Raw genomic sequence first — 27499 nt, forward strand, 5'->3', positions numbered from 1 at the left:
CTCCAGCTCCTTGATTCACTATAGGGTTATACTGATTCCCATATATTGGCTGCAAAGGCTCTCTCCGGTCATTTAAATGTGTTCGTAAGTCTGGGTTTGGCAGGTTAGTTTGCCCCCAGTTCTGATTTTTTATGATCTCGAAGGTCAGGATAGTCATTCTTGTAATTCCCATTATTTTTGGGCTCGGTGTTATACACACTCACTGACCGTCTAAGATCCAGACTTCAACTAAGGAAGTTGACATTCCTCTCTGGTTATTGTTTTAGCGTGGCTCGATTGTTACGAGTTGAGTTTTCTACTTGCACCCTCGCCCCAGTCGTTTGTGACCTCAACATACGACTTCTCGATGGTCGAGGTGCTCTTTGTCCCCGATGAGCCTCTTGCGGGGCCTCACGTTCACCCCCGTGCTCAGGTCGAGCCCTATTGCTTCTGTCTCAGCTCCTACTCTGAGAGGGTCTCTTGGGTGCCCGATCCCCTGCCCGATTCCCATTAGGAACTAATTGGGGTGCCTCTCTCACTGGAGAGGGATGTCTTATTGGTGAAGGTGGATGCCTTATTGGAGAAGGTGGATGCCTTATGGGCGAAGGTAGTGGCCTCCCGTTATTTGGTCTGGAAGGTCCTGAGTTGGCTCGGACAGGCTCTGGGTTGTTCCTGACAGGATCAAGGTTATCATTCCGAGCTATCGAAGGAGCTTAGTTATTCCCAGTCCCAGCAGGTGCATTTCCCATAGGATTGTTCCTAGCAATGTTTTGAGTGTTTTCTCCAAGTCGATCATTGCCGATGTTTGTCCTGGGCCTCGGTTGAGCCTGTTAGGCCCTTTACTCAGCCATCCTGGCAACCGTACTCCCTCGAGGTCATCCTCTAACCCTTTGAGGTGGTACCTGTACTTCAGTGGCTTTCCTCGCCAACTCATCGTTTCACCGTATATCCTCGGCCAGCTACTCACGCAATCTACGATTTTCCAATTCAACGATTAGTATGTATCTTTCGGGGTTATAATATAAATATTCATCAGGCCTGGGGTCTGAATAGATCGCCCCTAGAGGTCGATGATGCACTCCCCTCATCGAGGCTTTGATTTACCACAAGCTGCTTTCTAGGCCTCCGAGGGTGGTTCTCAGTCTAAGGAGTCTGCTCCTCGGGGATTCGGGGTAATGGTCGCCCACCAGTTCCGAGGATGTTCAAGGTGGCCATTGAAGTTATGCAGGAGGTTGTTATTAAACAATACATAGATTTTCTTAATGCTCTCAACGAAAGCACCAAACTATTAACACCGCTTTGCGTCAACTTAATTATGTAGAGCAATAAGCAATAATATAGAAAAAATAGAAGAAATCAGAGATTTTTACTTGGTTCAACAGTTAAAATCTGCATGCATCCACGAGTCACTGTTATTATGAACATTCTCTTCAAAGCTTCAAATGAAAGAAATATGGCAGAGTTTCTTCTCAGTACAAATTTGTGCGTGAATACAAATGCTCCATTCCAGATTATTTATAGACTTGGTTGTAGGAATATCTTCCCCCCAATTCAAGGAAGTTACAATCAAGCGTTTAAATTAAAATAAATATTCGCATTAATAATATAAATTAAATGCATTAATAAAGTAGAATCTCATGAAAATAAGGATTTAATACACGGTGGTAACCAATCCCTATGAAATAGGGATTTCCTAACAGCTTCTCCGTGTGGAAAATGTGTCATTGAGCTCGAACGTTGTGTTAACACGCTTTCGTGACTAGCTGAGCTTCGAGCTCATCATTCCAGTTGTTGCCTCCTCCTCATTCATTAATTCGGTCGAACTCATCCCTCGAAGAAGGTGGGTATATTCGAGCCTGCAACTCATGCTCGAACGTTGATGGCAGAACTGGAATCGTTCATCAATTTGTATAAGTGTGCAGCCAATACTTGTTATTTTCGAGCTTACTCTTTTTTAGCCTACATTTTGAGGCTATTTATTTAATCTCAAAATTTGGGTGTAACAATTATATATCTAGTCATGTATTAAATACTTTTATAAAAATGATATTTTATAATATTTGAATGTTTAATATAATTACTAAATATTTATTCTACCATATTTTTTAAATTGATTTTAAAGGTATATTCAATTAAATATTTTTAATTTTATGATAAAGTAAAAAAAATATCGTTAAAACAAAAAAAATCATTAAATACACACTTTTTATATATAGAAGACATAATAATGAAATAAAGAATTTAATTTAGATATTTTACTATAATGTTTTCACAGTGTTAGTTGTAACTGTTAATTTTAATAGAAAAATAATAAAATTCCTTATACCAAAAAAAATTTGTTAAATATACACTTTTTCAGATGTATATTTTATCATTTATTATGTCAATTTAACTAAATTTAATAAATTTTAACATCTTATATTTATATAACATACTATTTTTTAACAGGTTAAAAATTAACCTTTTAAAATCTTTGATGGTGTAAATATAACTGAAATTTAATAAATAATCAAATAATTTTAGGTATGAAATTAACTTATTTATTGAATTTACTTTTAATCATACTATAATAGTTACTTTTGGATTAAATAAGTTGATATGATTTTTATCTATTAAAATACAATTTTTATAGTTGTTGACCCTCGATTTGGCCAACAACACAGAGTCAAAAATACGACAAGAAATGAGATGATAATCAAGAATAGAACCTAATGGTAAAGAACAGACACAAACGATTTATAGTGGTTCAGCCCCAATGAATGGCAATGACCTACATCCACTTAGTGTTATTATTAATATTGAATCTCAATGTCGTGATCAAAGAACTAGGGTTCTTGAATTTCACAAGCCTTAGGGGAAATACAACTATTTGGAGGATAATCGCACTGTATGCTCTTTCTCTCAGTATTCAAAAGAAAGGTTCAAAAGTCAAAAGTCCCCGCCTTGAGCTCTCTCATGCATATTTATAGGCTTAAGGGGGTTTACATGGGCCAATGGGCGTTAACTATCCTTAATATTCGTGTATCAAGGCAATAAAGAGGAAATAATCAATGTAGTTATTATAAGATTACAATCTTTTAAGGAAATAAACCGAAGCATACGACGAGTTTGGTCGCATCTATTCGTGAGGTTTGATAAAACATCAGGGAGCTGGTCGACAAGCGAACAACACCTCTTCATTTCGACTCTTCCAGATGTCAACCACGTGTGAGAAATTCTTGCCACGTCATCAGCAGCCATTTTTGGGTAAACATTTGCCCCCCAAGTTTATTTTACTGCGACCTGCATAAAGTAAACTTAGGAAACCGACTCTTTGCGTACCCCACCAAATCTTTCAGAGCCGCCCATGCCTTCTCGAAAAAGGTAACTAATCATGTCCAATCAAGTCTTTTCGGTTTCCCAAAAAAATTGTCTGACGGTTATTGCACTTCCCCATACTTTGAAAAAAGTAATTCCATAATTACCTCTGTGCCCCGATCACTATAAATAATGCCCCAAGATCACATTTTTACTTTTTACTTTTCATTTATCTTCTCTTCTTCAAGAACTCTGAAGAACTTCGACCATCAGAGCCAAGAAAACCCAGAAGCTTTCATCACTAATCTAAGAAACTTTTGCTCAAACGTTCAAAACGTTCGTGTTCGTACTCTAACTTTCATCCAAGTAAGTTTCCAAAATCTTTCAGTCGTTTGAGATGCCATGCAAAACCATTTTTTATCTGTTTCGTGTATGAGCTCTTGAATGTTCTTGACCGAAATTGTCTTGGGGTAAACGAGCATATTGACCGATGTTCGATAGGGTAGTGAAATAATGTTTTATAGGAGTTAGGATTCAGTTTGGTAGTTGAGATTGTAGATTTAGGGCGTAAAATCGAAGTAAAAATTTGATTTTTAAGCTAGCTGAAAAACTGAGTTTTTCCCGCCCTTACAGAGTCGAAAAAGCTTTTCCTGAAAAACTTTTCACTTCTGCTTTTTAATATATTTTCCAAACTGTTCACTTGAAATATAGTGTTGTTTATCAGAATGCTGCTGGTCGTATAAAAGCTTAACTTTTATACACGAGCAGCGTTATTCTAACTTTTAAACATAAGGTTTTAGGCCTTAAATTCTCACCTCCCCCTTTTTCTATTCGCAACTTTTCATGGAAGATCCGTGGGGAGGTGAGAGGCCTATCGACGACGATTTGCTGGCCCAATTGCTTGAGGATGAGGAGCAACCGGCGCTGTTGATACCAGAGATCCCTTTTTCTCGTGTCACCCCAAACATTCCATTGCCCCCACTTCAAAATATGGGTCGAGTAAAGTCCAAAGCCTAGAAAAAGAAGCCATCCGCTTCCCCTTTAAATCAGCCTACTCCTCGGGCTAAAACTCCTTCGACTAGTGGTCGGGAAGAAAACACCCCCGACCCTGAAATCCAAACTCAAGCCCAACTCTGAAATGTCATTCAACCAGATGTTGAATGGTACGTTGCCCCACCTAGCCGAGTAACGATTAGGATGATTGCAAATTACATTAAGAAGTACGGACTTCCTGGGGTGACCCTAGTCCAACCTACCAGAGACCAACGGGCAAATCTGCCTGGAGGTGCCTTAAGCGCCTGTTTGAGGTATCACATCAAGGCAGGAGCGATCCTGCCTCTCCATCCTTTCTTCCAAGGAGTGGCCAACTATTTCAGGGTCGCTCCTTTCCAAATAACCCCAAACGGGTGTAGAATGCTCTCTGGACTCTATATCATTTATAGCCATAAAAAATGGCTTGTCCCCACACCATACGAGGTCAACTATCTGTTCGACCTAAAATCCAACCCCAATCAAGAAAACATGGGGTTCTTCCATTTTTGTCACCAGAAAACGTCCCGCACTTTCTTGAGTGATAACACCTTCATATCCAATGTGGGGAAGTTCCATCTAGAGTACTTTCTGACTACAGACATGGTTGCCAACAACCTGGCCTTCACCCAAGGAGGTAATATTTTTACTCCCTTGGTTGTTTATTTTCCTTTAATTCTTCCTGCATTTCCCTTAGAGTTGTAGTGCATTTCAGGCCCGTGGCTACGACCGGCTCCCACTCCAGACATGGAAGTCCGATTAGCACTCTTGGCCAGCATGACTGACGTAGAGAAGAGCGTCAAACATCTGGTCACAGAGGCTAACCTGAGGCTGGTCGGGCTTTTGACACCTCACCAGGATGTGAGGGAGTCAATAGTGGGGAGCGCCACCGGTGAGGAGATTCCCGAGCAGCACTCAGATGTGTCGCAACCTCAAAGGAGGAGGACGACTGGAGTGACAATCAGGGAGCCCTCCAGTACCCCGCGAGCTGCTGCTCCCCCCTACCCCACTAGGGAAGGGAAAAAAGAAAATCACTGAACCCTCTGCTCCCATCGACGAGTCCTTAGATGAGAACGAATGTTTTCTCATTCTTAGATAGTTTTCCAATTCTCTATAACTTATTTGACGGGGATGGCAACTTTAAGTATACTCCAAACTTAAATTCAGATTTCTTCCAGGCAGTAAGTGAGGGTAGAAGTAGTTCAGTAAGTAATGTTGTGACCACTAGTTGTAGCACGGGTACTTTACTTATAATCTCCTTACTTTCTTTTTTAGTTCCGTCTATATATTTTGTCTCACTGCTCGTATTGTTTCCTTTTGTGTAGATATGTTGTCTGAAGACGTGTTCGAACATTACAAGGCTGCTGCTGCTTCCTCAGGCAGGAAGAAAGACAGCAAGAGGGTTCGGGGGGAGAGCAGCAAAACTGCTTCAAAGAAGGCCCGGACTGAGGGTCCTTCAGCAGCTATTCCTTCAAAGGAAAACACGCCACCTCCATCTCCACTCAACCAGTCGGCCTCAACTCCACTAGTCGATCAGCACTCCACTCCTCCAGAGCCTTCCGACCAGCCACATCGCACTCAGCCTGAAGGCTTTCTGTCCAGCACCGTGGTCAGTTCGGCCAGGGAGAGAATATACAAACTCTCCAAATGCAAACGTAGTCAAGAGGCCATTGACGGTACCATCTCCATGGAAACCGACCAAATAATAAATCGAGGGCTGAATGATATAATCAGTGTAAGTTTCTTTCTGTAAATGAGTAATTTGCTTTTAATTTTCTGCCATCACCTTATTCTTTTCATCTGGTCGCAGGGATTGCTGACCATGACTGCTAGCTAGCGTCGCGCGGGTGAAATGGTCTCCCGGACCAAAAACTTTGACACCAGACTCGCTAAGGCAATGAAGGCGCTTGAGGGAAAGAATGCTGACCTGCTCAAGAAGAACACTAAATTGGCCAAGTAGAACGGTGAACTGCTTGAGAAAAACACAGAGCTGAATAAGCAGAACGATGAACTGCTCGAGTAGAAAGCCACGCTGACTGAGGAGCTATTGGAAAGTCGGGCCGCCCTAAAGAAATCCAATGAAGATAAAGAAAAATTCAGAGAGAGTGCCAAACCCAACCACCAACAATCCAAACAGCTTGAGCTCGATCTGACTGCGAGCATGAAGGAGACGAAGGAGCTGGATAGGCGTGTAAAGGAGCTCAAAAAAACTGATGCCAAAAACTTGGAGAAGTATAAGGGAGCCACCCACCTTTGCTTCTACGAGTTTTGGAAGCACAATCAGAAGGCCGACTTCAGCAATTTGTCTGAGCATTTGAGACGGACTCTAATATCCCAATGCACCATTCGCCTGGAGGAAGAAGAAAGGTCTAAAATTCATGCTTCTCCAGAGATTTCACTGGCAACGGGGATTGACGGCGCAAACAATGAAGCTGGCGCCACTGTCGACCAGCACGCTCCTCAAGATCCTCGAGCTCGTAGTCTTTTTTATTTTTCTTGTTATTATTTTTTTTTAATACATGACCTACGGGTCGTGATGTAAAGACAATTACTTTAATTTATAATTTTTATTGCTGCATGGGCAGCTTTTACTTTTAACAAACAATTACATCCGAGCAGTTGCTGCTCGCGGTGTAAAGGAATTCCTTTTGATATTATAATATTTTTATGTTATTATTATAATATCTATTCGCATGACCGAACTTAGCATAGTACTTTGGATTGATTTAACAAAATAACAAAATTTTGAAAAATACTCTAAGTACCTTAGCATGCTTTCACTTATTTTGCTCATGTGTTTACATACCTTTTGATATGCTTTGCTTACTAGATGCCTTATATGCCCCCCAAGTGATTGAGGAGCTTTAGGTCCTTGGTCACTTGCCTTGACCAAAACATGTTCGAACATTACTGATCGGAGCAAAGATTTTAAAACGATAATACACCAAAACAACACACGTAATGAGCAAATACTTGTAATAAATACAATAATTGGCAAGAATGACTGGCTGGGCACAGTCCCTTATATTTCTCGTAATAAATGGACAAAACATGTCTGTACGAGTGATCAATAAGATCTTACACTTATAAGTGATCAGTCACGTAAAATGACCAACCCTTTTTCATAACTTGTAAAAAGGAAAATTAATACAAGCCAATTCTTTAAGAAGAATTGTTTATTGATAGTACTTGCGCAGGTGTTCTCCATTCCAATACCAAGGAATGAGATCTCCATTTAAGCTAGCAAGTTTATAGGTGCCTGGATGGAGGACTTCTTCAATCTGGTATGGTCTTTCCCAATTAGGTCCGAGTACTCCAGCATTCTGGTCGCGGGTGTTAAGGAAAACCCTTCGAAGTACTAGATCTCCGACATTGAATTTCCTTTCACGCACTTTAGAATTGAAATACCGGGCGACTTTTTGCTGGTAAGCAGCTACTCGGAGTTGGGCTTGCTCTCGCCTTTCATCGACCAAATCAAGGGATTCCATCAATAGCTGGGTATTAGAGCTTTGATCATATGTTATTCTGTGATGCGACGACGGATCTAACTCAACAGGCAACATAGCCTCATATCCATAAGCCAAGGAAAATGGAGTATGGCCAGTCGTTATTCGATGGGAAGTTCTGTATGACCAAAGGAATTTAGGCAATTGTTTTTGCCATGCCCCCTTAGTTTCTTCAAGTCTTTTCTTCAGAGTATCTTTTATCCCCAAAATTTGAAAACAATGACGTGGCAATAGAAGTGACAAATGGCAAGGAATGGCTGAGTCAGAGGGTTGAGATTAGTCTGGCGATGTTACTAACATGGAAATTGCTTACCTAACTTAGGAGTGATCTGCCCGACTTGGTAGAGTTTCTGTCAGACCGGTGGAGATTTTTGACTGACCAGTCAGGTATTTGTCCGACCAGTCAAGTGCTTGGCCGACTAGTCAGGTGTTTGTCCGACCAGTCAAGTGTTTGTCCGACCAGTCAGGTGTTTGTCCGACCAGTTAAGTGCTTGGCCGACCAGTTAAGTGTTTGGCCGACCAGTCAAGTGTTTGGCTGACCGGTGAGGTGTTTGGCCGACCAGTTTCTCTCCAAGAAGTGACGCCGACTTACTGAACAGATTATTGTTATGCAAGCAAAATTCCAGCAATGACTTAGACTAGAATCATTCGTGCCTGCGCGGGAATCTCTCAGATTATCCCGAAGAAGTTATGTATTGTTGTATTTTAAATATTATTATTAACTAAATATTTTGAGGGTAATAGAGAGATCCCGATTATGAGGGATTTTTCAGTTGTACGATCCTGGGCCTATAAATACAAAGCTCATGGCATCATTGAGAGGATTCGGATTATGATTTTCCTAAGAGATTTTTGGTATTTTGAGAGAAGTATTCTTTTCATCTGCACTGAAGAAACTCAGTTGACTCAGGTTCATCTGATCTTGAGTGTAGATTCATAATCATAACTCTAAGTGGACTAGGCTATTACCAACACATTAGGGCTGAACCACTATAAAAATTATCTGTGTCGTATTTTTCTCTTGAAGGTTTATTGTAGTTTTGACGTCTACACGTCGCTGGCCAAATCTGTGGTCAACAGTATCCTTTAGTGTTTTATTGACTGCTTCGACATGTGCATTTTCTTAGGGATGAGCGGCTGAAGAAAAGCTTTTGATAATTCCATGTCGTTCACAAAAATCTGTGAACAGATCACTATCAAAATGTGTGTCATTTTCTGAGACAATTTTCCTCGGCAATCCATAGCGACATACGATGTTTTTTATCACAAAATCCAGCACTTTTTTGGTCGTTATGGTTGCGAGTGGCTCGGTTTCAACCCATTTAGTGAAGTAATCGACGGCAACCACAACATACTTGACGCTGCCCTTTCCTGTGGGCAGAGATCCGATTAAATCTATACCCCAAACCGTGAAAGGCCATGAACTTTGCAACTATTTAGCTCATTAGGGGCTGCTCGTGGAATTTTAGAGAACCTCTGGCACTTGTCGCACCTCTGCAAAAATTCCATCAAGTCTTCATTCATTGTTGGCCAGAAGTATCCTTGCCTTAGGATCTTTTTCGATAAGCTCTGCCCCCCAGCATGGTCCCCACAAAAGCTTTCGTGGACCTCTTTCATCAATTCTTTGGCCTTTTCCTTTGAAATACATCTGAGGAGTGGCATTGAGTATTCCCTTCGGTACCAAATTCCATCGACCAGGATATACCTAATAGCCTGCCACTGAAGGGTCCTAGCTTTGTTTCTATCTGTCGGTAATACGCCTTGCGTCAGATACTCCATGTATGGTGCCACCCATGTATCGGCTGCCTAGATCACCAAAGAGGTCTCCTCTGCTTGGATGCTTGGTATATATGATCGCTCAACTGGTACTATGTTTAGAGTGTCAAGATCCTTCGCGCTTGCTAATTTGGCCAAAGCATCAGCGTTTGAATTCTGGTCGCAAGATACTTGCTGGAGGGTGTACTTGTTAAACTGCGCCAATAAGTCCTTTGCTTTATTTAAGTAAGCAACCATTTTTAAGCCTCAGGCTTGATATTCTCCCATGATCTAATTTACTACCAGCTGAGAGTCACTATAAATGTCAAGTGCCTTTATGTCCATGTCTCTGGCCAACCGTAACCCAGCGAGTAGTGCTTCATACTCGACCTCGTTGTTGGAAGCAGTGAAGTCAAACATGATTGCACAGTGAAATCGATGCCCTTCAGGCATTATCAAAATCACACCTGCTCCTGCGTGATGCTCATTAGAGGAGCCATCCGTGAACAACCTCCATGAAGGAGTTTGGTTTTGAGGCTCAGGTTCTTCAGGTGCTTCTGGCTGCTCTCTATCTGGCAGCCCAGTGAACTCTGCAATGAAGTCAGCCAGGGCTTGCCCTTTTATTGCTGCTCATGGCAAGTAAGAGATATTGAACTGCCCAAGTTCAACTTCCCATTTCAATAATCTGCCTGCAGCTTCTGCAGAACTTGCCGTAGAGGCTGATCGGTCAAAACCATGATCAGGAGAGCTTGGAAGTATGGTCGCACCTTTCTGGAGGCTAAGATTAAGCAATAGGCTAATTTTTCAATAGGTGGATACCGCAGCTCCGCTCCAATTAGCCTTTTACTTACATAATAAACATCTTTTTGCACGCCTTCTTGTTCTCTTACTAAGACAGCACTAGCAGCGTATTCTGTGATGGCCAAGTAGATCAACAAAGTTTCTTTATCAACCAGCTTTGATAGGACCGGTGGTTGCGACATGTGCGTCTTCAATGCTTGAAAAGATTGCTCACACTGCTCTGTCCACTTAAATTTCTTGTTGCCTCTTAGTAGATTAAAAAATGGGACGCATTTGTCTGTCGATTTGGAAATAAATCTACTCAGAGCAGTAATTCTTCCGGTCAAGCTTTGAACATCCTTGATCTTTGCTGGTGATTTCATATCGACTAGGGCTTTTATCTTCTCGGGATTGGCCTCAATTCCTCTTGAGTTTACTATAAATCCCAAGAACTTGCCTGATTCTACTCCGAAGGAGCACTTGAGGAGATTCAGCTTCATCTGATATTTGTTCATGACGTTAAAGCATTCCTGCAAATCCCCTATATGCCCTTTTGCCTACTTCTACTTAACCAGCATGTCATCGACATATACCTCCATGTTTGTCCCGATCAGCTCTTTAAACATGTGGTTGACCAGTCGCTGGTAAGTCGCACCAGCGTTTTTCAAATTAAAGGGCATTACTTTGTAACAGTAAAGCCCTGTGTCAGTCCAAAAGATAGTGTGATCCTCATCGGGTTGGTGCATACTGATTTGATTATACCCAGAGTATGCATCCATGAATGAGAGAATCTCATGCCCTGCAGTGGCATCGACCAGTTGGTCGATCCTAGGGAGTGGAAAACAATCTTTTGGGCAGGCTTTATTAAGGTCTGTGAAATCCACGCATGTTCATCATTTTCCCTTCGTCTTGGGAACTAGTACGGGATTAGAGACCCATGATGGATAAAACACTACCCTGATGAATCCATTCTCCTTAAGCTTCTCGACTTCCTCCTTTAGAGCCTTTGATCTATCTTTGTCGAGGAGCCTCCTTTTCTGTTGCACTGGTGGAAAACTTTTTTCTATGTTCAGGACATGGCTAATGATTGCAGGGTCTATTCCGACCATGTCTTTGTGCGACCAGGCAAAGACTTCCTAGTTTTCCTTCAAAAATTCCACCAGTGCTTGTTTTGTTGTTGTCTCTAAATTTTTACCGACTTTCACAACCCTGGTCGGATTTTCTTCATTGAGTTGGACCTCTTCAAGGTCCTCGATGGGTCCTATCTCTTCATCAAAATCCCCAAAGTGAGGATCTAAATCTCTGTCCTCACTTTGGGCAACGCCCTATTTGGTGACATCATCACCCGATTGGGCTTGTACATCAGCCGCCATTCGCAACTATTTTCCGGCAACTTCCCTTGATATACCTTTCTTCGCTTTTGTTATCGAGGCGTTGTAGCACTCCCTCGCTTCCTGCTGACTTCCCAACACGCATCCTATCCCAGCGTCGGTTGGGAATTTCATGGCCAGGTTCCATACCAAGGTAACGGCTCATAGGTCGACCAAAATTGGCCTCCCAATTACAGCATTACATGCCGAAGGACAATCAACTACTATGAAAGTAGTGCGTAATGTCTTATTAGCAGGTGCAGTACCTGCTGTAACTGGGAGCCTAATCGACCCAGTTGGGGCGAGCCCTTTGCCAGAAAAACCATAGATGGTTTGGTTGCATGCCTCCAAGTCTTTGACGGACAATTTCATTCGTTCCAGTGCAAACTTGTATAGGATGTTGACTGAGGTCCCTATGTCAACCAACACCCTCTTAACGATCATGTTGGCAATTTGAACGTTAACGACTTGCGGATCGGAGTGTGGGAATTGCACATGTTGGGCATCATCCTCGGAGAAGGTTATTAATTCCTCCTCTGTTCGAGCCTTCTTTGGTGCTCGATCCTCCACACTCATCATATCGATGTCTTGATCATGGTGTAGGGTTCGAGCGTAACATTCCCATGCCTTCCCACTATCCCCTGCAAGGTGTGGGCCACCACAGATGGTGAGTAGCGTGCCTGCCATGGGAGCTGGCTGTAAAGGTGGCGAGCGTTGGCGTGCAGGCACCTGCTCGCTGCCACCTTGAGCCTCTCGCTGAGATCCTCCTATGGCTCACACATATCTCCTTAGATGTCCCTGTCTGATCAAGAACTCAATTTCTCCCTTCAACTGGTTGCACTCATTGGTGTCATGTCCGTAGTCGTTGTGAAAACGACAGAATTTTGTGGTATCTCTCTTGGAGATATCCTTCCTTATAAGTGCAGGTCACTTATAAGGAACATTAGAGCTGGTCGCCTGGTAACCCTCTGCTCGACTTTCGACAAGGGCCGTGTAGTTGGTGAATCTCGGCTCGTATCTATTGCCTTTAGGGCGCTTATTCTCAGATGCTGACGGCTCATTGTTTGCCAGTTTTCCACCATTTCTACCATTTCCGTTCCCGTTGCCCTTGTCGTTGCCATTGGGTTTCTCCGACCCGTTGGCGGCCTTGGCGGGTTCTTCCTTTGGCCCCTTGTCTTTCATGGGAGATTTACTTCGGTGGCAATCGCGTCCTCGACCTTGATATATCGATCAGCTCGATCCAAAAAATCTTGGCTACTCTTTACCCCATTCTTTCTTAGACTACTCCAGAGGGGAGAATGGCGCATAACCCCAGCAGTTAGGGCCATCATTTTTCCTTCATCGTCCACTGTCTTGGCTCCAGCCACTGCTCGCATAAAGCGCTGGACATACTCCTTCAAGGGCTCTCCCTCCTTCTGGCGTATCTCGACCAGCTGGTTGGCCTCTGTGGGGTGTACGCGACCCACATAGAATTTTCCGTAAAATTCCTTCACGAACATCTCCCAGGATACTATACTAGCAAGAGGGAACTTAAAGAACCACTCCTAGGCAGTATCAGACAATGTTGTAGGGAAGATCTTGCAACGGGCATTGTCCGACACCTTCTGAATGTCCATTTGTATCTCAAATTTGTTGACATGAGATACTGGGTCTTTGTACCCATCAAAGTTTGGCAATACAGACATTTTGAATTTGCTGGGAGTTTCCACCATAGCAATCATTTGCACAAATGGAGTGCCCCTCCTCCAATCGTACTCTATGTGGGATGTTCGACCCCCGACCAGCTGTTGGACTGTCTAGTTCAGAGCATCAATCTGTGCCTGAACCGCTTCTGGGATCGCTGGGGCGACCGGTGCCAGAGAAGCGTACTCATCATGCCTTTCACGACGGTCATTGAGCACGTCCCTCAAATCTTCATCCCTGCGCCTCTGCTCGCTAACTTCTAGCTGATCAAAGACGTTGTATTGTCTGGGCTGCCCCCCAGCGTTGTGGCTTGTTGGCTTATTTTCTCTAGGTGGAGGGCTTCTGTCTCCACCTCTTTCCTCATTCCTTCGACCAGCATTTCCTCTACCAAAATCGGCTTCATTATAGTCATGGACATCTCTAAACTGTGGCCGACTATGGCGTGACCGGCTGTTCATGCTATTTCCTCCTCGAGCTAGAATTTCCCGAGCGTTAGGGGGAGGCCTGCGCTGGTCATTGGGTCCCCATGCATTATTATGTCATGGGGGGCCTCTGACCACAGAGCCTGACTCGTTGTTCCTTGTGTTGGCAGAAGGACGTTGCCCCTACTCGATGGATTTGGCTCTTCGTCCCCTGGGCGTCTAGGGCTGCAGGGCGGTTGCCCGGCCCTATTCTGCCTGTGGCGCTGGGGATTACCTCGACCAGCTTGAGATGAAGGCTACTGCTCAGGACCCCGAGTTGAGACATCATCCTGAGCCACAAATGGCTGCTTCGACCTTTAGGGGCTTACTGGCTGGAGCGGAGGACTTGGATTGGGAGCCCACTGTGGTGGTGCGCTCGGTGGCTGATCCGGCTGAGAGGCCAGCGTTGCCTGTCCTCGAGCCAATTGAATGGATGCTTCAAGAGCGGCCATGGCATCCCTCTGCTGACGGTCCATGCCCGCCTTCCGCTCACTCAGCTCCTAGCACTGACGTTCAATTTCTCTCTGCTACAGTGCCATTGTCTCCGTTGCGTTCTCCTGATTGGCCAACTCATCCTGCAACACCCCCAGTGTTGCCCTCAGTGTTTCCGTATCCAACTCCTCCTCTTCAAATTCTAAATGTGGTTCATTCTCTGCCACATTTGGAGGAGGAGGAGGTTGAGATGATGCAGCGCTAGCAGCCGGTCCAGCTTTCTTAGATGTCTTTGCCATTTGATTTTCTTAAAGCTTTTTATCAAACTCTCAATGAAAGCACCAGAATGTTGACCCTCGATTTGGCCAACGACACGAAGTCAAAAATACGACAAGAAATGAGATGATAATCAAGAATAGAATCTAATGGCACTACAAGAAAAAATGCTTTTAATAAGACCAAAAATGTGTTATCAAAACATACCATAACACTTTTTGACGTGTTAAGACCGACTATGTTATCGTAGGTCAGGGTACTTTACATAACACTTTATCATTGTTATCCATATGTGTTATTATACTGTCAACGATAACACACTTTCTGTGTTATTTTAATAAACAGATAAGTGTTTAATTATATTATTTATAGTCGATTATATAACACATTTCAATACTTATAAATTTGTGTTATACTACACTTTAGTATAACACATTTTTTGTGTTATATAATGAAGTTTGCATAACAAAATTCTTTACTTATAAAAAGTGTTATTGTAATAGATATTATAACACATTTTTTGTATTATTTTAATATTTAGATATGTTTAAATTCTCATTATATATTCATTTATATAACACTAATTTATTCTATTATATTTTTATTTTTTATTTATATAATTAAAATTAGCTTTCTAATATATACTAGCATCATCAAATGAACTTGGTTTTCAAATAACAAAAAGTAAAAACATTCAACATTGTATTAACAATCCACAAATTAGTTTAAAACATTCAACAAAGTCATCAACAACAAAATGTTCTTTAAGTATTCAAGTAGTCTTAAATATTCAACATATTGAAAAGTTACTACTTTCAGCACAAAATATTCTACAGCTGTCCAACACAAAGCCTTCAAAATTAAGTATCATTTTCTATTTCGCTTGTCACATCTGCAAAATAAACAAAGAAATATTTTATTGTTATTATCTAGCATCACAAATTACTTCAAGAAAAATGCTATGGAAATTATTTCCAAGAGAGGACACCGCATACAATGTTCCAAAATAAATTTTTTGAGTGGTTTGCTTCTATTGATAAGTGAGATGTATTTTGATGCACATAAGTCATATCACAACAAAGTAATATCTCAAATTGAGGTTATGGGTGCAAAATTACAGAAATTTTAGCTTGGATCATGATACCACGGAAAGAAATAAATACACTTTTCATTATCAAACTTAAATACATATTCATACTATTTGTATAAAAGCTTTCAGCAAAATTATCACAATGATCGAATTTCTAAGCTTTGTCTCAGAGATTCAAGTAGATAAATTTATATACACAAGTTTCATCCTTGAGTAAATAGGAAAATATATATATAGAATATTTTGTAAATTTCAATGACCAAGAACAACTTCTCTACCAGTAAGGTATAAAGGAATTTTGACATTTGAAAAAAACGAAAATGCTCTCATTGATACTCAGACATCTCAGTCTAAACATATGTGTGTATTTTTGTACCACTCCCAAGTTCAAAAGTAAGAAATAGTTTACTTTTTCCATGTAAAATATATATGTTCTGAACAGTAAAATACAATATGCATTTTCTGTATATATTCTTGCTAACCTGGGTTCCCATTCTGAACTTATAGGACTCTCATCTGTCCAAGCTCTCATGGTGGTTGTGCTTAAGTATTCTGCAACCAAGAAAATCTTCCTAATTTTTATTAGTGCTTTATTAAATTCCAATAAAATGATAAAATAACTATCTCTATTCAGATCACTAGTAAAAGAAAAATAAACAAGATTTAAGCATTGTGAGCCAAAACTACAAATTGTCAACACACCTGATGAATTGGGGTACATCAAGCTTGTGCAAATTGGGCAATCAACTTGTGAATAAACTCCAATTTTCCCACCAAAAACAGGGGTTTTCTTTGCAACTTTGCTACATCATTATCTGGAATTGTATTTAGTGGAGCTCAATACACATAAAGCCTATTAAAACAAAGTGATGAAAAACATGAAAGTTACAGAAACATTGGCATTAATTGAATGTGATGAATATCTTGATTTTGGAGATGGAAAGCAAGATGCAGGTTTCAAAAGTAAACAAAATCAACAAACTTGAAGAGCAAATACCTCACTCAATGAAACTACAGAGTATATGGAATAGCCTATATATGACATGAGACATAAATTTAACTTGAATTTAATTGCATATAGCCTACACCCAAGACTTAATTGCTTTGATTTGATTAATAAACATCATGTCTTACAAATAAATTTATGGAAATATATAAATAATGAAGAAAAAAACAATATATCACACACATAATAAACAGCACAAATCTACTGAATCATTCGCTATTGAGGCATTCATTCAAACACCCTAATTGCATAAACTGTAATCTATATATAATGTATAAATTTTTCATTAGTTCATACCATTGAGAAATGGTTATAAACTCAGATTTGTTCTTATAATCGATGGCCCTTTATAACTTTATTTATCATAGATCTCTGGCTCGAACCAAAAGTAAATGGAATGTTCAAAAATCTCAGCTAATATATAAATATATATACAAAAATTGAGTTCTATAGCAAATGGAAAGTTCAGAAATCTCAGCCAATTTTCTATCATCATCCAAAAACAGAAAACTCAGAAGTAAGACAAAAACATAGGCAAATGCTAAATCTATATTATATACAAAATTTGAGTTCTAAAGGAAAAGAGTTTGGAAAAGAAGCTTATTTACTTACTTCAAATGAACAAAAAGTTCTAAGCTTTCTTCTTCAACTTCTAGGGCCAAGGCTAAGCTTGGGTGACAGCCATGGACTTCATCTGAATGTGATAATGGAGAAGTGGAGTAGCAGTGGCCAAGGCCTCATACGAACCCAATCTCCTCACCCCAACGTTGTTCGAAACCAGAGCATAAGTCACCATGAGTATCACAAAAACAACAAGTACATAGACCAAGAAAGCCAGATCTAGAACTGCGGATGGAAAGGGGTATTTGGTAAAAAGGAAGATTGGTGAATAAAAAAAAAAACATTTGAATATGTTTTCACAAGAAGAATATAAGAAAAGCACACCCACAAGTCAATGTGGAGCAAAGAAATCAAAGGAACACAGACACAAACACTTGATACTATATTGAGGATTAACACACAGACAAAAAGATTTGAATGCTTAGTTAATCATTTCAATGTAAACAAAGAAAAAAAAAGACTTATTCCACAAACTGTCATGTGTATAAGGAAAATTATTCAAGTGAAATCAAGAAACTCACCCAAACCATGAGATCATACATAAGCATACAAACAACAAAAATAATACATAGAAAGAATTTTGAAACTAATTCATATTACTCCATACTACTACAGTCCATATAAATTACAAAATTATACGGTATAACCTTGCATAAACTTCCCACTATCTCATTTTGGATAGAGATCTTCTAGCAATAGTAGTGGATGGAGAGTTTCTAGCAGGTATTGCTGCAGAAGCTTTTAGTCCAAATCCTTTCCACCTTTTCTATACTGCATATTCAATTTTACAAGACATGTTACTATTTATAGTTGAATCAGAAAGTATAAACATTGATAACAAACAAAAAATGAGTAGCAATAACATTTATAAGGTAAGCTAAAAAATGTACCTATTATTCCATCTTCGAACCAAATATAGACCCTATTGCCCAACATAATGTGTTTAAGTTGTTCCAATTCCAATCCTCGCCACATAATTGTTTGCTTAGCTTCTTTAGCATCTGCATTGTAGAAGGATAAACAACATAAGATAGAATTTATAATGAAAATAACATATAACACATCTCTTGTAAGACTAAAATTAGAGTATGGATGTTCATCTCTTGTAATTTTCCAAACTAAAAAGCATACTTTCTATCTTAATTATAGAATGAATCATGGACAATAATCAGCAGCTAGGCCAATCATCCTTGTAAAGTATCAGTACTATCAAACCAAACAACAAAAAGAGAGCTCATAATCAATAATTAGACTATAAAATTGTTGTAAAATAAATAATTATACAGTAAATTAATGAAAAAATTCAAAAACTCACACAAACACAAAAATGAACACAGCCCAAATAATATGCTAAAGTTGTAGCCTATAATCAATAAGACAAAGGACAAAAACATCAAAATAAATTATTGTGAAACCCACTATGCAAAACAACTATGAACACAATTGTCATTCTATGGGGTATTTTCTTAAGCACATTTTCTGCATTAAAGTTAAAGCAAAATAAATAAATAAATAAATAAAACAATTCAAACACAAATAAATAAATAAATATATATATATATACACATATTGCTAAGCCTCTTGTTTTACGTAAGGCAGCCTGCACATTGCAAAACCAACAATAAATCACAAGGAGACTTCTCTTCTTCTTAATATTTTTTCTTTCTAATGTAGCATGAATAAGAGTACACCATAAAGGATAACAAAATCACAAGACCAATGGAAATGTATTTTACCAAATTTTGCTTTTTCTTGGCAAGAATTTGCACCAGTTTGTATAATTTTTGAAGAACTTCCTCATTAACTCATCCACAACAACATCTTCTAACTGTGATGGAAAATATCATAAAGTCAAATTTATATAAGAGGATTAGTTAAAGCCAAAGCTTTACAACCTTAATTAACAATCAGAATACCTTCAAGACAAACTGCTTATTAGCTTTCTAAATGTGAATATTGGCAAAGAGAAGAATTAGATGTTCCCTCTGGTTGGCAACATTGCCTTCCTAGTTAGAAAACACATTATGAAAATTCAGAGAAGCATCAAAATATGAGCAATGCATAAGAAAGAGCACATAGTCCAACCATGGAAAACAGAAATCAGAAGTACTTGGAAAAAAAGGCCTGAATGGGCAAGTAAAGTCATATCTCAACCTTTTTCTAGAGATTCTCTAGTCAAAAGCTATCTCCTTTAACATCTATTTTTTTTTAAGAAAAAAAACCTCAGAGCCATAGATAGTTTTCCAAACCATGAAATAGTCTTAGGAAGGGTACAATAATCAAATTTAGAGCACCATAACACCAGCTGCGGAAATTATTATTAACTGGACATTTTTTTCCATTGAAAAAGAGAGTAATGAAAAAATATTATTTTGTCAGTTAGGGACAAGTGAAGACAGCCATCTAATAGCAACAATGAAATAACAAAAGAACCATACTTTGCCCTCAGAACTGCAATATGAGTTTTGCTCAATACACCAGAGCATACATTTAGTTCAAATATTGTTAGATATTAAATGTTTCATGACAGCCAAATGTGTGATAATCAGGAAAACCTCACTCTGAACTTTGTCACAGTTGTCTCAAACAAAATGAAGAAAAATTTATATAAGTTTCATGCAAGTCAATACTTGAAATCAAGAATTTCAACATCTAGGAGTAATTATACACAATTATGTTAGGAAAAGAGATGCTTACCGCCCATGTAAAAAGAAGGCTGACTTTTGCCCTTTTCTTTCCTGTGTTCACCAACTGAAAAAAGACAAAGTCTACTAAGTAACTTTATAACAACAATATCAAATTCGTAAATTTATGACTACAATATCATATTCTAGATCATGCTAAAATATTCACATACTTATTTAAGTTACACTTATACAGAATTTAAAAATTAATAACAAAATCAATTCACACAGGAGAAAATACAAGGAATGATATTCAGCATATAATCACACCGAACAACATACATGAGCAGGGGGATTAATTTCAATAATAAAGAAGGGCAGGAAGAAGCATCATCTTTTTAAAAATGTAATCAAAGGACTCATTTAACAATATACCCAAGTAGTAACCTGATACTCGCTTCTCTACTTATGCTTGACATAAACAACTCAGCAGAAATTTTAAACGACTTACTGATTGTTCAACATGGATCCAATTGTTCAACTTGGGTCCAATTCATCTGCCATTGATCCCATTTTCTGCATGAAGAAGTAAGCAATCCAATTCATGAATCAAGCTTTTGAAACTCATGAAACAACTTCAGTTACTAGTTCAGATCACATCAAACAAATTAGTTTCAAACACTACTATAAATAAGTAAGCAATCCAATTCACCAACATGCATTACAGTAGTCATTATAGCTTAATCAAGGAAAATAACAATTAACGCTTTCCTTAAATATTTCATTCTAATGAGAACTTAGTTAAATATTTGTACTTATTTGGCTGCAACTTGTTGTTTTAAATTTTCACCTCAAATATCTTGTTGGAGCGAGCTGATTTTTTTTTTCTAGAATTCCATTGATTCCTTGTTGCGTTGGGACACACCATTTTTTTTAAAACACGGGTTGGGGCTTACATGTTTTTCTGTTGTAATATCAAAGTGTACCATTGATTCGTTTTGTACCTTCTAAATATTCCTCTATTATATCTGTTGTTTTGACAGAAAACTTTTGCATTCTTCAGGAAACCTTGTTCGGGGTATTTTATGAAAGAGATTACTGGTAGGGGAATTTGGTAGGCAGTGGAGAAAATGAGGAATCAGAAGCTGGTAATGCCAGTGCTACCCCAAATAACAAAACTCGAATACGCATGTATCAGGTACAAACAATTGGTTATGATTACAATTTACAAAACTGTGTGGTGAATGTCGTTCTAGGGGAAACATATTAGTTAATGTTATATGTAATGGTTAAATAATTTAGTTGAGAAAATATATTTATTTAATGCTTTGAAAATAATTTAGAAATAAAAAATTTACATAGCAGAGTTGTATAAAGACTAAAGAAAAGAGATCAAATACACGATGGAGATCAAAGATTAAAGAACATAAACAAATAATAATAATAATAATAATAAATTAACAATCGTGTCCTGAAATCAACCCATTAGGGCATCAAAACCCCCCAAATGAGTCCAAAAAAGACTCACATCTCACTCAATCACAGCTCACACACTCCACATTCAACAATCCTAGCTCACAGCAATCAATTTATCATCCAAAAGAAAAAATGATGCCAAAAAAAGTTACTCACCCTTACACTGCAAAAGAAGATCAATCAGGGGAACCACGATGTCGTCCTCATCGCCTTCCTAAAGCTAAAGCCAGAAAAAAGAAAAACAAATCCAAACGTACCATTATGTTCCCGCCTTTGTTCTCCCAAGTCACACGAGCCCACAGCCCCACCTTTGCTCTCCCACAACCGCAACTCCATCGCCGGCACGACCCTCGCTAGTGCGTCCCCACTGTCGCAACCATTTGCCTGCAAGCCTCCACTGTCGCAACTCATCTGTACCACAATTATAAAGTACCTAAACCAACTTATTGAAAAGTAATTCAAGGAACAAATCTCAAATTCAAATTCAAACTTTAACTAACCTCTTGCTTCACATTCTACCAGGTGAAAACATAGACAGAGAAATCCAATTACGTATATATGAGTTATAAGAAGGCACATTGATAATACTTGACATCCAGAAAAACCATGATAGAAGACATTACTAGTAAACAAAGTAAGAACCTTTAGACAAAGAAAATAAAAGAGAAATTACGACCACATTTTAATGATCTTTTGCATCTTTCTAGGGAATATTATAATGATCAAGTGTAATCAAAGGTGAGTACAAAAAGTATCCTCATCAGTCAACACTTAATGATCCTTTGGCAAATTTCAAAATTTCAGTTACTAATAGTTATCTTAGCTGCTCTAATAGCTCAGGTCATTTTTGTGTTATAAAGAACTATGTAAAAGCAACTGAAGATAAAACTCCAGGGAACTACAAATGTCAAGTGTGTTTGGGTGTTATAAAAGAGCTATATAAAGGAAATCTGGAAGATAATAAAACCCCAGGAAACTGCAAATGTCAAGTGCAGGATACTAACTCGCTAAAGGCTGATTACTTTTTTCTTATACAAGCAAGAATGGTAATGCAAAAGTTAACAGACTGAAAGGACAGGGTTCTGTCCCATACAGTAGTTATTTCCAGGACAAAGAACAAGAAATATCTTACCAAACACTTTTTGACAACATATTAAAACAGAGATTATAGGTAGGTACTAACTCAAATTTTTAAGGTTTAAAAAATGGTCAATAAAGCATAAATTTTTCTTACTCAAAGGAACTCTCAGACCACCAGTGAAAGCATCCCTAACAGGTACAGGAAGGTGATGTATTGTGTTTGCTACCTGACCAAGTGCACCTTTAACCTGTTCTAGCACCGTTTCTTCAATAACCTTTGGTGTCTCAAAAACCCCTCCTGTGTATTCCTCTCTCATTCGAAGTGGTCCATCAATAATCAATTTTGTTGACAGAGTAAACTTGGTTTCTATCTGCATTCAAACGAACATAATAAATGCCCTTTATAAAGAAAGATATCTGCAGCTATGTGCTGATGAAGTTATCAAAGCATACAAATCAAATCAACATTAAAAAAAACATGCAAACAGATTTATTTCCCATTTGTACTAAATTTTTGGCATCTTAGAATAAGAAGTAAAAGTTAATTTTGTAAAATCATCTGAAACCATATGGTCAATCAAATTAAGTTGGAAGCATTGGGAGAAAAGGAGCCAAATTTGTAAACACATACTATGAAATCCCATTTGTTAAGTAAATTCACATCATTAATGAATAGAATACTGAGTTCAAAACTCTCATGTTTGTCGTAACTCTTGCATATCCATCCTTGATCACCATATCCATTTTCGACAAGTTAGCCAAATTTGAGGGAAATCTCCTGCAAACAGTTCAGGGGTTACAATAAACATTAAACACGATCAGTTGTTATCCAACTCAATCCAATTTCACACTAACCACATAATTTTGGTCAACTGCAAACCACATTTCTCAAAGCTGAGTAACACATTAGAGCATATAAAACTCACTCGGATATGAATTTGGCAGCAAATAAACCTGGGCTTCCAGACCCAAACCATTCGAAACTCCACTGACCCTCCAAGAATGGTGACCTGATTTGCTTAAACAAGTAAAAATCCCATAAAAATTGAAGCTTGGAAAAAATCCTCAGCTCAAATGAGCGCTTACGTCGTTGGACGAGGCGTCGGATTAAGCCGCTCAAGGCACGAGCTTCTTCGGTCGGTGACGGGAAACATGGGGAGGGAAGTTGTGGTAGATGAGACGAAGGAAGACGACGAACAACAAGAATGGATTGTAGAGACAACAAATAGCTGGTACAAGACCGTGGTAGACCCACGAGTCGAGCCACGCCGTAGACCCGCCACCGCAAGCACCGTCGCACCCACGAGCGAGCCAGACCATAGACCCACGAGTCGAGCCTCCCTGTCACACAACCCAAGCCGCAGGTCCCCATCACCTTGTTACACACCTGCAACAAACAGAGAGAAAGAAAGAAAAAAAGATTGAACGAGAGAGAGAGAGAGTTACTGAGTGTGAGAGAGAAACAGAGGAGGCATGAAAAGTTATTAGGGATCCAACCTTAGAGATTGCTCTTGTCTTTCATTTGGCGCCTGTGTATTTCATTTACCGCCTCTTTCATTTCATTTAAGTAAAATGTTCGTGTCTTTTTCTATTAGCATGCAACAATAACACTTTTTAAAATATGTGATATTTTAATGTAATATATGGGCATAATTGTTGTAGTGTGGTAAAGACCATACACAAACAATTTATAGTGGTTCGGCCCCAATGAATGGTAATGACCTACGTCCACTTAATGCTATTATTAATATTGAATCCCAATGCCATGATCAAAGAACTAGGATTCTTGAGTTTCACAAGCCTTAGGGGAAATACAACTATTTGGAGGATAATCGCACTGTATGCTCTTTCTCTCAATATTCAGAAGAAAGATTCAAAAGTCAAAAGTCCCCTCCTTGAGCTCTTTCATGCATATTTATAGGCTCAAGGGAGGGTTACATGGGCCAATGAGCCTTAACTATCCTTATATCCGTGTATCAAGGCAATAAAGAGGAAATAATCAATGTATTTATTATAAGATTACAATCTATTAAGGAAATAAACCGAAGCATATGACCAGTCTAGTCTTATCTAATCGTGAGGTTTGATAAAGCACCAGGGAGCTGGTCGACAAGCGAACACCTCTTCATTTCGACTCTGCTACGTGTCAACCACGTGTGAGAAATTCTTGCCACGTCATCAGCAGGCTTTTCGGGTAAACAGTAGCTCTTATGTTTTGTTAAATGATAATTCAGATCATGTGTGTTTACAAAATGGATCAAAATAGTACCATAAACTCAATTTTGGTCAAAATATTTTTTTATTATTACATCAATACTTGAGTTGTTAGTGATGCGATGAGTTCAAAGAAGCAGAGAATGTGATTGATGAGCTGAGAAAGAAATATTATATTTGAAAATATTTTGACCAAAATCGAGTGTATGGTACTATTTTGATTCATTTTGTAAAACACATAATCTCAATTGTCATTTAATAAAATACAGGAGCCGACTGCGTGTTCAGGAAAAATAATTAAGCCAAACTAGTATTTTTCATATTTTTTTAATAAATTTAGGTGTATTGTTTAACTGTTTTTCACTTGTTTTTATTCGTACGTGTTTATATTAAATCCAAACATACTAACTTCGCGTGAGTTTCAATTAATGTTATTATCATATGTCTTGCCATCCTACGTTGTTATATATAATAAATAATTCAATTCTATAATTTTGTTCCTATGACCATGAAATAACAATCGAACGCAGACATTTTTCATATACCATCCATCCAAGTGTTTAATATTTTTTGAAGAAATTTATTGTTATTTTTTTTCAATTTTTTAATTATATTAATATTTTTTAACTTAATTAATAATAATAAAATGGAAAAAGCGGCATTAAAAAAATTGAATACATATAATTCAAAACAGCCTTTATCTATTATGTGATTGATGTGTTGTTCGTGTTACTAAACTGCTCGAGTTCAAAATAATTTTTGTTTCGAATGTACGACTTTTATATACTATGATCTTAAGATGTTCTTTTGCTATCAATTTTGATCAATTATTTTAATTAAATATTTATTTAAGTTATTGTACTTCGATATCTGGTTAAGAATTATTTAAAAAAAAAAAAATAAAGTGATGATATTTTTATTAATGTTTTACATTTTTTTTTACCAATGATAAATTCATTTGATAAATATCATAATTTCTTACAACTTATAGAAAGCGTAAACATCCCAAAGAAAATATGAGATATTTTCTAACTAAATAAGTTGTCTTTCCACTCTAAGAGCATGCACATCCAACTATGAAATGACGAATCATGTATTAGGACAGTGCTCCTTAAAATATGGATAACAAACTTGTTACAACCTCTGACAAAGACCCAAGGTGATTCTAAAATGTAGCACTCTTAGCAAAAGTAGACACAATTGTTAAATAATATGTGCCCACAACATCCACTTAAAGATCTAGCCAAAAAATCAAAACTCAGTTAATGAAATCTACAAAATAAAATATCATACAAACAAAAATAATATTAGTTAATGAATCGAATGAATGATAAAATTTAAAGGACAATAATACTAAATACCACGACAATTATAAAATTAATAATTATAATAGGTAAAATAAGAAAAAACTTATACGTAAAGTAGATCAATTATCAATAACATTGTTAAAGTCACCCATTCTTCTTGGATAACAATCTAAACAATCTCCACATCCTACATAGAATCGTAGAGGTCATACTAGCAACTACAATAAGAATCAGATGCTTTTTTTAAAAGAAAAAAATTAAATAAAATTATTAGTTGAACATAGTTTCCTCCACCAACACACCTTAAGTCTTTTCTCTATATAAAGACCATGCTTAGCAACCGAAACATTCAAGCCAAATTCATCTACAATACTTTCTTACTCACCAGAGAACAAACAAAGATCAATTTCGTTTCTATTATTGTTTAAGAAGAAATTCTGGAGAAAATGGGAGCAGCAAATTCAATCCCCCAAGAGACAGCGGCCCCAACTATTAAAGGGTCAGAATCACGCATCAAAGCAGTCCGTAACAAGGACGAATGGAAGGCTTATTTCAACACTTACAAGGAACAAGACAAGCTGGTATATAATATAATGGAGTCACAATTAATTTTAAAACTCTTTAATTTTTCCATATAATTAATATTAAGCTTATTTATTATGTTCTTGTTTTTAAATTTTTATTTACTTTTTTTATTGACGACTAATATCAATTAAGGTGGTGATCGATTTCACGGCTACATGGTGCGGACCTTGTCGATCTATGGAGCCAACTCTCTCAGACCTCTCTAAGTTATTCATCGATGTTGAGTTTGTCAAGATTGACGTGGATGAACTCCCGGTATATATTTATTAAGATACGCATTTACTATTATTATAGTCTTCCCAATTCCCACTTTACACACACATATACATATATGAAATTAATACAATAATATTATATATAATGTGTATGAAAAACAGGATGTGGCTGCAGAATGTGGGGTCCAGGCAATGCCTACGTTTTTACTTATGAAGAAAGGGAGCCAAGTTGATAGGGTGGTGGGAGCTAGGAAAGATGAATTAAAGAAGAAGATTGACAACCACCGCCGTTCTAAGTAATTACTTACGTTTCAGAAGAACAGCACAAAATAAAGCCCAAGTTTATGTATAAACTGGAACACTTATTTATTTTTGGCAATTTATTTGTTTTATATCTTCGTGCGAGGATGCTTAACATTTTGATTTATATATGCTCATTGTACTAATGAAATAATGCTATCTCTTGCTTAATCAATAAAGTCAATTTTTAGCATATGAAGTAACATATGTATCAACATCAAATATCTTTAATGACTGAAGTGGATTCCAACTTTCAAGTTATCTTTCTTATCCAGAATGGCTTGAAAAAGAGAGATGCTTTTTTTTTCAAAATAAAAAAATGGAAAATATAAAAGTTTAGTCTTTTTATTATAATCAGATATCTTCTGTACACGTCCATATATCCAAGGACAATTAATATAGGCTGTCCACCA

The 27499-nt window shown here is 38.0% G+C and overlaps 2 protein-coding genes across 2 annotated transcripts; one reads left to right on the top strand and one right to left on the bottom strand.

The window, feature by feature from the left end:
• Positions 1-21533: 21533 nt before the first annotated feature.
• LOC133825033 (probable plastid-lipid-associated protein 13, chloroplastic) lies at positions 21534-23619 on the bottom strand. Its single transcript, XM_062258033.1, has 9 exons — positions 23552-23619; positions 23392-23475; positions 23147-23243; positions 22620-22836; positions 22453-22523; positions 21974-22027; positions 21886-21900; positions 21686-21796; positions 21534-21599 (listed from the first exon to the last, which is right to left on the bottom strand). Exons 1-9 carry the CDS (start codon positions 23617-23619, stop codon positions 21534-21536), a joined length of 783 nt encoding a protein of 260 aa, XP_062114017.1.
• Positions 23620-26271: 2652 nt separating this feature from the next.
• LOC133823139 (thioredoxin H-type-like) lies at positions 26272-27281 on the top strand. Its single transcript, XM_062255745.1, has 3 exons — positions 26272-26567; positions 26704-26826; positions 26949-27281. Exons 1-3 carry the CDS (start codon positions 26433-26435, stop codon positions 27084-27086), a joined length of 396 nt encoding a protein of 131 aa, XP_062111729.1. The 5' UTR covers positions 26272-26432; the 3' UTR covers positions 27087-27281.
• The last annotated feature ends 218 nt before the right edge of the window (positions 27282-27499 follow it).

Source organism: Humulus lupulus, chromosome 3 (genome assembly GCF_963169125.1).
Source record: "Humulus lupulus chromosome 3, drHumLupu1.1, whole genome shotgun sequence".
Taxonomy (NCBI): domain Eukaryota; kingdom Viridiplantae; phylum Streptophyta; class Magnoliopsida; order Rosales; family Cannabaceae; genus Humulus; species Humulus lupulus.